Below are 13,755 nucleotides of genomic sequence, written 5' to 3'. Positions count from 1 at the left end.
GCGCCCCATTACGGATGGTGACCGCGGAATCTGCAATACATCCACCGACACTTACCGGAATAGGCCTTGATGCAGATCATTCAAGCATGGTCAAGTACAAGTCTGTGTTGGAGAAAAACTACCAACTTGTTAGGTCATAGCTATGTGAATTTTCAGCGGGGATAACATTGGGACCATCATTGGTGTTGTTAGATAGTAAGTCTCCCAATGCATAGTTGGGGCACTGACAAAGGGAGTAACACTTGATTCCTAATTTCGTCAAACCTTTCTCAGACTCTCAAAGAGAGACCATTCTTCAGTGGCTTTCCAAAATTGAATACAAAAAACACCATGCGACTGCCAAAGAAACGATCTTGGATAAGACGGGTCAATGGCTTCTGAATAAGAACGAGTTCCGTGATTGGCGTAGCACTAGGGCTTCAAGTATACTGTGGCTACACGGAATCCGTAAGTGCTGCATACATTCCCTATTTTTTGGTCTGAAACTGGGTTGTTTCTTTATCATTGGTTAGTTTCTGACCTACTGTGAAGCCGGGGCAGGCAAGACAAAACTGGTGTAGGGTTCCCGATATTCCATAAACCTACAGGAAATGTCTTATTGGTGTGTAGATCTGCAGTAATCGATTTTTTAAACTCCGAAACAACAAGGCATGAGCCTATCGTGTACTTCTACTGCTCTCGAAGCGATCCTTCGCGCCGAAATTCAGCCATTATCATGCAGTCCGTGGTAAAGCAACTTTCACTCGTATATCCTCATCTGCCGGAATATGTGGTAGAGGAATACAACCGAAGGAGGGAAGATGATTTTGCTGCAGGCTTTTTGGACTTTGAAGAAAGTCAGGACCTACTTATCTCCCTCTTGAGCGCATTTCCTCAAACCACAATCGTCATTGACGCGCTGGATGAGAATGACGTAGAAGAACGGCTAAGGCTATTAGGCGCATTGCAAGATATTCTCCGCCGAACCAGCAGTATCGTGAGGATATTTGTTGCAAGCAGGGACGATCAAGACATCAAGTTACATCTTGAGCATGTACCAAACCTGTTCATCAAAGCAGAAGACAACCGGCATGATATTGAGAGGTTCATCCACCGGGAAGTAGAACACGCCATAAATACTAGGCGACTACTTCGTGGTCAAATTACCAATGAACTGAAGAAGCGAATCATTTCGGTTATCGCCGACGGAGCTAAGGGAATGTAAGAGCGCCTTTCTATACCCCGATAATTTAAATATTGCTCATGATCCCCTCCACAGGTTCCAATGGGCGAATCTTCAGATTAAACAGCTATATTCTTTAAACCTTGAGGAGGATATCTGGGATAGCCTAGGAAGGCTACCCAAGACCCTTGAGGAGACATACTCACAGATACTAGACCAAATATCCTCGAAAACCCCTCGAGAGCAGGAATGTGTAAAGCGGGCGTTGATGTGGATCATGTGCGCGGAAGCGCCACTCCATTGGGATCTCTGGGCGGCGCTCACATTTTTCCCTAATCCCATCCCCCCAGACGGCACAAATCTCCTTTTAGGACTTTGCAGTAATCTGGTTACGTTTGACCAGCAACTCCGCCGGGTGGTCTTTGCACATTTATCAGTTGAAGAATACCTTGAGAAGACCGATACCTTCAGCTCTCAAAATGCAAATCGTATGGCGCTCGCAGTTTGCCTTTCAGCATGTAGTAGTGAACGTGATGGATTTTTTATCCCAGCGAGTCTTGATTTTCACGCTGAATGTGTTCCGGCAACAATCCAGCTTACCCGATATTGCATTGTCTATTGGCCATATCATGCGGAACATTGTTATGAATATGGAATGGGTGATCACGAGGTGGATCTTCTTCAACGTTTTTTAGGAACCCCAAAAGAGCCCGGAGAATTTTATTTAGGGTGGATAAATCTTTCGAGAAGGATTCCACAAGGCCTATCATGGGTCACCGATCTATGGTACAAGCATCGTCGATACTTGTTATCGACGCCCCCCAGCCCAATCTTCCTACTACCATGCTTTTCCTTTGGAAAGGTGCTCCAAACCTGCTGGAAGTCTGCTATTCCAAATATCGACACTCAGAACGATATGGGACACACACCGTTGCTCGTAGCGACTTTTCAAGGGAACGAGTCAGCTATGAATTTCCTGTTAGACAATGGGGCAAATGTCAATGCGAAGCGAGGCTTTCCTGCTATAAATACCTTGATGGCCGCAATAATTTCTCATAAACCGAAGGCACTTCTCAAGCTTATTGATGCAGGTGCCAGTATAGGTGCTAATAGCTGCAACTACAGAACCGTGTTAGAAGCGGCAGCAAGAGATGGAGACAAAGACACTGTCAAATTAATACTATCTATTACTCGCAACATCGAAATAAACGAAGATGTCTTGAAGGCAGCAGCAGGGAATCCTAATCAAGGAGGCGAGATAATGGCCATTCTTCTTGACCAGCGCCCAAGAATTACTGAGGAGGTTATGGAGATAGCGGCAAACAATCCAAATGGCAGTGATATTTTCATGATCCTATGTGCCAACTACCCCTACCTTACAATAACAGAAGCAGTCCTAGTGGCCGCCGCTAGAAATTTTGCAGGCACTCTCATACTTAAGGCGCTACTTTCCAAATTTCCGGACACCAAGATATCCCAGGCAATTTTTATGGCAGCAGCAGGCACTTGTGGGGGTAACGAGATTACACAGACTCTATTAAATAAATACCCGAATATCGAAATCACCGATTCGACTGTTAGAGCTGCCTCGAAACACTCGTTCCCCAGAAGCTGGGAGGTTATGCAAATGTTACTCTCCAGAATTACCAAGATTCTTTACGACCCGGAGGACATCTTTTGCGGCATTGTGGAAAATTGCTATAGCAGCGATACTCTTCATATGTTACTCACAATATCCCCGAAGTTCAACCTCTCTTGGGATATTATCAGAGCGATAGACAGGAGCAATGATTGCAACGAGATTAGGGAGATATTGAAGTTCCATGGTCTCATGAAAGCGAGAATTGAGCTGTTATCAGCAGCGGCGGAGAGGAGCAAGATTGATCATACACGCGATTCGCCGTGGGTTCAGTGGCCGCCCAGCCTTTTAGTACCGCTGTTTTCTGTATCATCGCTCCCTGCGGCTTCTGTCGCGCGTCTAGCAGATGAATATCTGAGTGTGCTAGAGGACACTCATCACGGTCGTGAAATGATGAACTCGCTGTTGTCTACTTCCCACGATTTAGGTCGCTGTCAACTTATTCTAGAGGCGGCAACCGAGAGTAAGAGGGGTGCAAAGATTATCAGCTTGTTATTAGAAAGGTATCCCGAAATTGAAATTACCGAGGCCATTCTGCACGCTGCAATAGAGAAGGTCTATCCCAAAGATGTGATAGAGTTACTCCTATCAAGATGTCCCGACCACTTGATCACCGAGAAGGCTTTGATCATGGCGGCAAGGAGCAATTTTCGTGAAGCGAGCTTAAAAACGCTAATATTCAGGTGCCCTGAGGAGCAGGTCACAGAATTTGTTGTGGGGGCGATTGCGGACTATACACTTAATTGGATTAGCATTATACTGTCCAGATGCACGGAGCTCGTGGCCACGGAGGATGTCATGTTGAAGGCAGCGCAGGGCGGTACGTACACCGAGGTTGTAAGAATATTGTTAAAACAACACCCGAATAGCTTGAAAGCTTTAGAGAGATCTTTGACGAGTAGGCCACCCCGAAAATCCATCTTGCATCTGCTGCTCAACCAATATCCCCGCACAATGATCACCAGTCCAGTGTTGATTGCGACGATTAAGAATCCTCGGAATTATCCTACTGACATTAACCTCCTGCTCGATCGGTGTACTGCCGCTATAATCACCGTTCCGGTTCTCACCGCAGCAGCGGGTATCTCTGAAACCCTCTTTACGCGCCTACTAGACTTGTTCCCTAATGCTGCGGTCGCCGAGTTGGTCTTGGTTCAATTGGCTGGATTCAAGAATGGTTTTCGAAAAATGGAGCTCCTGCTGGCGCGATTCCCCGATATCATCATCACAGAGGTGTCCCTAATTACGCTCCTCATTACGGAAATTGATTCACATTCTCTATGTCGGAGTTTAATGTTCGTTCTGAATCGTTCCCCCAATATCTCGATCACTCACTCGGTCTTGAATATGTTGGTAGATATCTTGGTTCGAGGTAAGCTTTCCAGGCTGTTGCTAGACCAGTTTCATGATATTGAGATAACTGAGTGGGCCACCGCCCGCGCGGAGATAGGTGCATTCGAGGGAAGTGAGGTGGTGATGACGCTCCTCCTAGACAGAAACCTTCACTTCATGATAGCCGAGTCGGCCTTGGTTGCGATGATGTCTAGGTCAATCGGTACTGAGACAATAAAACTACTTCTGAGCCGATGCCCGGATGTGGTGGTGACCAAAGCAGTTTTAGTTGCTGCAGCAGGTAATCTACACTGTGACGCATTGCGGTTACTTGTGGAGAGACACCCTGATATCGTGGTGACCGAAGCGGTTTTGGTTGCTGTGGTGGATGATCAGGACTCTGAGCTGCTGCGGTTCCTCCTGGACAGACACCCCGATGTGGTGGTGACCGAAGCGGTTTTAGTCGCTGCGGCAAGAAAACATTGGACCTCTGGGGTGCTGCGGTTCCTCCTGGACAGACGCCTGGATATGGTGGTGACCGAAACGGTTTTAGTTGCTGCTGCAGGTAATCCGGCCTCTGAACCGCTGCAGTTCCTCCTGGACAGACGCCCCGATGTGGTGGTGACCGAAGCGGTTTTAATTGCTGCGTCAGGTCATTGGAACTCTGAGAGGCTGCAGCTCCTCCTAGACAGACGCCCCGATGTGGTGGTGACCGAAGCGGTTCTATTTGCTGCGGCAGGTCATTGGAACTCTGAGAGGCTGCAGCTCCTCCTGGACAGACGCCCCGATGTGGTGGTGACCGAAGCGGTTCTAGTTACTGCGGCAGGTCTTGGGGACTCTGAGATGCTGCTGCTCCTCCTGGACAGACACCCCGATGTGGTGGTGACCGAAGCGGTTCTAGTTGCTGCGGTAGATAATGAGGCCTCTGAAACGCTGCAGCTCCTCCTGGACAGACACCCCGATGTGGTGGTGACCGAAGCGGTTCTAGTTGCTGCGGTAGATAATGAGGCCTCTGAAACGCTGCATTTCCTCCTGGAGAGATACCCCGATGTGGTGGTGACCGAAGCGGTTCTAGTTGCTGCGGCAGGTTTTGGGAACTCTGGGATGCTGCGGTTCCTCCTGGACAGACAACCCGAGTTGGTGGTGACCGAAGCGGTTTTCGTTGCTGTGGTGAAGAGATTTTGGGGGTTTGAGATGCTGCGGTTCTTCTTGGACAGATACCCGGATATAGTGATATCCGAAGCGGTCTTAGTTGCTGCCGGCGCCGTAGATAAGTGGGCCTCTGTGATGCCGCGGCTGCTGCTGGACAGACGACCGGATATGGTGGTGACCGAAGCGGTTTTAGTTGCTGTCGTGCCTACTTGGGGGTCTGAGTTTCTGCAGTTCCTCCTGGACAGACACCCCGAGGTGGTGGTGACCGAAGTGGTTTTGGCTGCTGCGGTAGGTAGTGGAGACTCTGGGGTGCTGCGGGTACTCCTGGACAGAAACCCCGATGTGGTGACCGAAGCAGTTTTAGTTGCTGCAGCAGGTAGTGGACACTGTGACGTGTTGCGGTTACTTGTGGAGAGACACCCTGATATCGTGGTGACCGAAGGGGTTCTACTTGCCGCCGCAGGTAATCCGGACTCTAAGCTGCTGCGGTTCCTCCTTGACAGATACCCCAATATCGTGATAACCAAATTGGTTCTACGTAAGCTCGTACAAACCAGACGTCGCATGGACACTGAGACCCTGGAGCGGATAATGGACAGATACCCCGAACCTATAATCAGTGAAGATTTTTGGACTACTCCATCCCATTTAGTCACACAAATGAAGCTTCTGCTGGCGCGACGAGACCTTATCATCGAAACTCCCTCGGCCGGAACCTGTATTAATCCAGAGTGAAGAATTCGAGCTACATGATTGCTAGCACTAAGATCCAATCATTAACTACTGGTACACGAATACCCAGTCCTGGATATGCGAGAAATATTCCGCAACTGCCATGCTAGGGAGGCTTGGAGTATTTGTGGTTCAACTTCTGGGTGACTACATGTAAATGTCTGTAATCATTTTGAGCTTTGTGTTTCCTTCAGCGCAATCGCAACTTATGTATGGGCATGTATCTCTCTTTATACTGTGCTGGGCACATTTATATAAATTCTGTGGTCGGTATAGAAACTAGGGTGCCGATATGGGATGGGATGGTTTTTGTTTCTGTTTTTATTTTTCAAGGAAGGACAAAAGAGAGTTTTTGAGAGTGATGTTATTAGATAGATTCAGGTTTACGAACATGGGCATACTATACTAGCGCAGCATAGAAGCTACATACCTTGGACTTCCTATATCGCTACTCGGTACAGCTATCTAACTACAAGCACTAACATCGCACTGGGAGACCAAGGCGTCTTTTGTAGTCTGAGGGTGTACTTTAACCTCTAACATACCCAGATACGAGGGTAAAAGTAAAGTACAGGTAACCTTTTAGATTCAGTGATGAAACATGGCCTCGTTGCACACGCGTGTAGAAAAAAATAATAGTTCAGCTACAATTTAATGGCCCCTACATACTGAAGTCAACAGTCTAAAGATCCACATAACATCTCTCATGCTGTAAGCATACCAAACTAGAAGCTTCTAAGCCTCCATAAACATACAGAAGTCTCCCTTCGGCGGTGGAAGGATAACCGTAGCTACCAAACCAGATATTGAGGACCGAGTGATACATGGTGGCTCACTCGTACCAAGAACACGGTGCAGTGCTTCCGAGCTTCGAAGTTCTATATGGTTATCGCTATGTGGTCAGGGTAGCAGATTCTATCGTCATCTATGTCGAGAGTTATAGGGGTATATAGGACCCCTTTATTGTTACTGTATAGTATTCATAGCGGGGCTCATGATCAGGCGCCGCTAGCGGATTCCCTTAAACCGTCAGTTAAATGTTGACCCCTCGAAAGAAAAGGGTATTTGGTGCGGCTTTACGAACAGATCTTCCTACTATACTTATCAAATCATATATCCCCCATACAATTTCATGCATACATTATAGGGGGTCAGCAACTGACAGTCTAAGGGATAGAGTAACGGGGCGGTGAATCTTGTACGCTACCGCAAAATGTTTGTAAAGTACCTAGAAGTTGGTGCATAAGCACTCGGCCTGTTAAGAAGCGTCAGGTTTCCAACATCGATTAGAAAGTTTAGAAGGAAATCACTACCAGGCTTTTTAATGGGCTGGACCGGTCCATATTTGACCTTGGCCCGGCCCGGCCCAGCCCACCAAAGGGTGGGCCCGAACCGACTGGCCCATATAGCATCAGGACCGGCCACAGAAATATAAATATATGGGCCCCCCAATGATATTTATTGAAGGCGAAGGAGGAAAAAAGGTATTATAAAATTGTTGTATTGAGTGTTTACCTCATAACGAGTGGAGAAATCTAGTCATAAACTAGCCCATACATTATTCTCCTTGACCGGTCCAAAAAGCCATCCGGACCGGCCCAGCCCAGCAGAGAAAACTCCAAGCCCGGCCCACCGCCCGTATACTTGGACCGGTCTGGCCCGTATATGTGGCCGCCCATTAAAAAGCCTGATCACTACTGACGGAGGAGTGCTGTTGAAGGTTAAGATCTTGTTGGTTTCCATGAGAGAGTGAGTACCGTCTTTTTCGGCGCCTTGGAATCCTGAGTACCGCCATCCACATTCAGAGAGGGGTGAGGCCTGTCGCTGGCGGCAATGTGCGCAGATGAGATACTGGATAAATAATGGGGTGAGAGGTATTGTGCAGACACCATGATGCAGGCCAGCCTCTCGCTAGCTAACTAGGGTGGTACTGTTAAAAGTGGTGGAGCATGCAGAGATGGGTTGTTGGTCATGGCGGTTTCGATACAGGTTGTTTGCGAGGAGAGGATCCGAAGGTGTGATATTTAACGTATGAGGTTTGGGGAGTTCTGCATGATTGGGGGTCGGTGGTGGGGTGTTGGTGAGTTAGGTGGATGGTAGATACATGTAGTGGGGGGCTGGGCATGGGTGAGTAGGGGAGACGTTATAACCAAAATGCAGTAGATGTGGAGGATGATGGGAGCATAGTAAAAAGGTACGAGGAACGAGAAGGAGAGGATTTACGGTCCCACAGCGCTCGGCAGAGATGAAGGGGCAAAGGCCTGACTACATGAATGGGCGACTTTTCTTCGTGTGTTTGAAGTACCCGTTCATGAGAAGTATTCTCAGTGTACTCATCAATATATCGATTTATACCCCAGATCAAGTACCCTGCGGTGAGTGCAAAACCCCCCCGCCCGGCCATGACCTGCGAGAACGAAATAACGAACTACTTGCAGGGAAACGATTTGAGGACACATTATACGTTTAACCATATTAATACACGTGTCCTGTAAAATCATCGACTCTTTATATTTAGCGAGTTTGACTAGATCATTGTTATCAATATGTAGCATCGCCTTGAAAAAAGATTTCCATAGATCTAACTACCACTACGAGATATACAACCAACTTCACCATCACACAGTCTCCTTCGAGTCCTAATTCCAGTGTCATTTCACCTCTCCCATCCTCACCTCTGAGATGCTACAACTCTCGCTACAGCCTTGAGCCGCGTGCCTATAAATAGCCCACCAAGTTCTATTCCTAGAGAAGCCATCATGGCCCTAGCGGCCTGGCAGTCAACACGTATTGCTGCAATACCCAAGAGGCGTTCTGTACAGTACTCTCTACTCAGCCCCTAAAGTGCCCTTGTTTGCCGTCTGTATGTCTTCAGCCCTCAAGTGCACTTTTGTGCTCTTGTATGGCAACCAGCATACCACATACACTTCAAAGCACAACTCGACTGCCGTAAGGGACTATTTGCTAAGATACGAGTTTTGGATGGTAATATATCGCGGGGTTTGGATTTTTAACTTGTGACTGTATCGATCTTGTGGACCTATATGTACCGGCCCAATTGACTACATAATATAGCTAGGGAAGTACTTTCCAATCGCTTAGGTTAATTATTTTAGCGATGCCTAGTTCGACAGCAAGAACGTACAAAGGCTCTGTCTTTGACCCTGCATATCGCGAAAGACGATTTCTTTCGTGCTTCTGTGGGTGCCCGTTGGTGCACTCAGCACGGGGTTCATTGGAAACCTAGGTCCGCTGTCCAGATTGTTGGGATATCGAGGTCCTAGTAAGGGTGCAAAATAACGCCAGGGCGTTCTCCAGCAGGTGATTCGACAGCTTAAACCATCCCAGGAATGTCGACAGCCTTGTCTCGGCCAACGTGTGGGGGCGCCAAGACTATGTGAAACATGTGGCGGTAATCATTGACGTAAAGCTTGACTGCTGAAGAGCGGGTGTTATTGGTTAAATGCATGCTTTGAGAGGGGGTCGCTGGAGCCGCAAACCTTTTTTGTTGGCATATCCCAACAGGGCGAGACTCAATGGCTCCGACGGCATTGCCTCGTTGCACCGGCGAGCGTGTGGACCATTGGTGGTTTTTTGTATGTCCTTCGTTGGAAGGCTGTGGGGTTTGGCAGGCTCATCCAGTTTCGATGTTAATCCAATCAGTGTCTCAGGTTGGTCGAATCAAGAGGGAGCCCGCCAGAACTCCGGCCTGTAAGGCACGCTTCTTGTCATTCACGAGTAGCAGTTTACCCTCGTACCTCCATTATTCCCTTCCTATCCTGGCTTATTTATTAGGATGGCCAGATCCTACATTCACGACGCCATCTCCACCGCCCTAAAAGACCCACAATATGTCATCAGTGTGCGCCTACCCCGTGTCCGGTAACTATGGCATCGCCCCTCAAAACCTTTACCTTTCCCTCCTACTCCTCGGCACAGTATGGCACAGAAAAGCCTGGTTCGCCGAAGCCATGCTCGGTGGCGCCATGGTCTACAGCTCCGTAGCCGCCGTCCACGCCCTATCAACAATCCATTTCGATCCACCGCCAGTAGCCGAACTCGACGCCATCCCCATCTACGGCGTCATCTACTTTGCTCTCTGCGTCTCTCCATGGGTTCTTATCCGGTCACGAAACTTTAGGAGAGAGTTCCTCGGCACTCGCGCGGTCGTGTTCTCGTGGATGGTAGTTATCATGGTGGGTGGTTTCGCGGCGGCGTTGAATGTCCGATTCTTGCCCCGGGCATTGCCGGATTGCGACCCGGAATACACAGGACGATTGAGGATCGGGCAGCAGACGACGCAGGCGTCGTTTCCGGACTCGATGGCGAGGTTTATACGGCTGCAGCGGTATGCGGCCGCGGGTCCGGTGGTGCTGGTCCCGATTACGATCTATCTCAGTGAGCTGCGGAGACACCAGAAGGCATACTCGACGTTCTTGAGGAAGATGTGCGAGTGTTGTTGCGGGTGCCTGATGGTTAGTAAAGGGTGGGTGCTTGTTTTGACGGTCGCCATCCAGTTTATTTGTGCCTTGTGGGGAGGGTATGTGCTGTACGTGACGCAGGTCGCAATGTGGCGGGTTCCGAGAGGGGAGAGGATGGATGCGGTGGGGCAGTGGGGGCCATTTGTGGGGACGGCGTTTGTGGTCATGGCTGCGGTGGTGGTGCGGTATGGGGATGAGATGTCGTGTCGCTGGAGGGAGGTGGAGTGAGGCAAAAAGAGGTTGGCACTGAGTAAAAGTAACCTTTTTCTAAATCTCTGGTGGTTTATACATACGCGGTAGGCACAGTATATATAGAGTGGAGATGTAGTTGCTGATGTCTGGCTGTTCAAGTCTCGGTCCTCCTCCTCCCTCTCCTCTATTTATAGATACGGGTTCTAGCCATGTGTACATGTTCTTTGCCTTCATGTAATCTTAGCTACATGTAGTTGTCTTTATACGCTGTCTTCGTCTATCACTGATCACAGCTTCCTTCACACGACGTAGCACACTTTCTTTAGATGGTTTCTTACCTAACTCAGCAGTTGCATCCACATCTTTCATCTGAGACACAAGAGCTTTAGCTAGGAACAAGAGCTTTAGCTAGGAACAAAGCTCTTAACTTTCTGCATGATACGTACGTACTTCCAAGGGTTTCGCATTACGGGCCGGATATACGTGGCACATATATTGCTGGCTGTTTTCCTTTGGCACGTATGTACTGATTAGCGTACATGTAAATCGTTGTCTGTGCTACTTGTCTTTTCATTCAGTATAATCGGGGGAGTGCCCTGTTGCCCACGTGGCACGTGTTCTCTGTCTTTCGTGTGCACAAAAGGGCTCTCTCCCTTCTTCTTCTTCTTCTTCTTATATACAGTCGGATTATTCAATGCAATACCCCCCCCCCCCCTCCCTCTCGGAATACATAAATCCGGTTCCGATAACGTGTATTGTCTAACCAAGCTCGGAGTCCTTTGCCCTAGGTGTGTCTCGCGAAGGCGGTGGCCCTACCCCGTCGAGATATCGAGACGATAGATGCAGCAATGTAGTTTGTTTGGCCTACTACTCCGGGAACAAAATGATTGCCCTGGTATTCAAATCAAGTGTGTATATTTCTCTCCCCTCACACCTGCAATGCCGGATATTTAAATAAAATAGACCCTTGATAGCCCGGCTTAAAAGCGTTTCATCCAGAAAAGGGCCCAATTGTCTCCATACAACGCCAAGCAGAACGCCAAGTTCAATATTCAGACAGCTTCTGGTTCGAGACAATCTTCATACACCTATCCACGAACTTCGTACTGACCGGACGTATGATCAAACGCTTATAGATTCCGTCGACTGAAATCGGACATCTTGACGAAATGTTCCAATCCGGATGGTATTCGAGCATGGCCTAGGCGATAGGCATACCACTGGCAAATGTCCCACGCCATAAGGTCATATCCCTCGGCGGTTCCTTCGAGTCTCAAATATTTAATTACCGGAGTGCGTTATATCCCCCTGGAACAGAGTTCCATTTCCCTGCACCATCAACAGCGCCTAGAAATAATCCTAGAGCCATCTATAAGTTCCAACGGTCTTGCCCGGGTCCCATATTCCAACGCAGTATAATATTGATCATACTGCGTGGGTAGGCAAACCGGTGCAAACACCCGAAGACCTTCTCATCTCCCCATTCTCACTTCCACCCCACAAGCCGGTCGAACACCAAACCCCCAACGACAGGCGTACAGAAGACAAGAATATCCTTAACCCTCAATGTTCATTATTGCAATATACCCCGCCACCTATTCCAGAACTCGACGGCTGTCCCTCCCAAGACCCACAGCTGAGATATCTCCTTTCCTGCCCCAAAGTATAGCCCAGGCTACGATACTATTCTTGTATGGCGGAGTTGTCGGTTTCCAATATTCTTTAGCAAACTCCACTCCACCTAGACACTCCAGGTCCCCGGGACTCACCGCACGAACATGGCAGAACTCGCTGGAAGGGTCAGAAACCCCGGCAACAGGCGATAATGGGCATGTTTACTTCCTACGGGGCCGTCTGCAGAATTGTACGGTCTACGGGAGTGTACGGTGACTCCCTGTTTCCCTTCCTTCTTCGATGCTCCATTCCCGAATGTTCTCCCGCGGAGAATCTTAGAGACCACGAAAATCTAGAGGTCTCCTTCTTTCCTCCCTTCTTCAACATCACCACCCAAATCAACAACCAAATTAACACACATCAAAACCCGCATCAACATCGGCAAGAGGTATGGGGGGTTTATATAAGGAGCCCCTCCATCACCGCTTCCTCCTTCTCTCCTTCCCACCCAACAAAATCTCGCCGGGTCAGAAATTCTCGGAAACGAATAGAATCACAGAATCCGACAGAAAGTTGGAGATAATGAGGGCTAGGGTTAGTTTTCCTCGGACTAGGGGTATATAAGAAGCCCTCCCCTCCTCTCCTCCTTCGTTTCCTCCCTTACTCAACATCAACACCGACACCGACATCGACACCGATATCGACGTGAACTTCAACGACGGAGCTTCCAACTGACGTAGGAGCTAGTCAGTCATCTCATCCTCCCCCCACCCTGATTCCTGATCACGGCCAACGAACACTCGCAAACAACAAAGGTAAGTCCTCCTCCTTCATGCTTATATTTTATCGCCGGCCCCCCCTCCCTCGCCCCCCTCGGAACACCGCACGGTTACTAGCCGTGCGGTGCGCAAGTCATCAGCTTGTGTCTCCCAACGGTGCAAGCTATTAGCTTGTGATTGAAACAAACAACCGTAAAAAGTTGAAACCAACGGGACAAGTTATTAACTTGGAAAAATTCCGGGGCGGGCGAGGCGGGGGGAACCGTGTAGTCTGCTAATATGGGCGTGATAGGGTCGGATCGAGAGTGAGAACTAAGAGTGATTATTGAGGTGAGTGACCTACATCCTGGATGAGATGACATAAAAAGAGTGCTAATTTATTTATTGTTTATAGCAGTTAGACGATATGAAGAAAGAATGACGAGAAGGAGCTTCATTTGGTGGGGTTTACCGGGATTTGGATGTGAAAATTGAATAACGGAGTAAATGTCAAACGGGGGGGAGTTTTTCGTTTCGTCCTATGTCCCTCTTAGTATTTTGTATTTTTAGTTGTACGAAATGCGGTCGAAATAAAGTTGTAGGGCCGGGCTAGGCTTCAACCTTGGTGGGTGCGCATGCCAAGACTTGGCATATCGACCGACCCCAAAGCAGCTAGCGTCCCCAGCCACGCAC

General features: G+C 48.6%; 2 protein-coding genes across 2 annotated transcripts; both read left to right on the top strand.

Moving 5' to 3' along the window:
* Window positions 1-715: 715 nt before the first annotated feature.
* H6S33_011675 (uncharacterized protein) lies at window positions 716-6,020 on the top strand (the record flags this gene model as incomplete). The annotated part of the gene is made up of 2 exons (XM_044843063.1): window positions 716-1,200; window positions 1,259-6,020. The coding sequence occupies 2 exons, from the start codon at window positions 716-718 to the stop codon at window positions 6,018-6,020; spliced, it is 5,247 nt and encodes a 1,748-aa protein (XP_044696443.1).
* Window positions 6,021-9,868: 3,848 nt separating this feature from the next.
* On the top strand, window positions 9,869-10,726 carry H6S33_011674 (uncharacterized protein; the record flags this gene model as incomplete). Its single annotated transcript, XM_044843062.1, has 1 exon — window positions 9,869-10,726. The coding sequence occupies one exon, from the start codon at window positions 9,869-9,871 to the stop codon at window positions 10,724-10,726; it is 858 nt and encodes a 285-aa protein (XP_044696442.1).
* Window positions 10,727-13,755: the final 3,029 nt, after the last annotated feature.

The sequence above is a fragment of the Morchella sextelata genome (assembly GCF_020137385.1).
Source record: "Morchella sextelata strain SCLS chromosome Unknown scls_6, whole genome shotgun sequence".
Taxonomy (NCBI): Eukaryota; Fungi; Ascomycota; class Pezizomycetes; order Pezizales; family Morchellaceae; genus Morchella; species Morchella sextelata.
The sequence above is the reverse complement of the archived record's forward strand: the minus strand, read 5'-3'. Positions and strand labels throughout refer to the sequence as shown.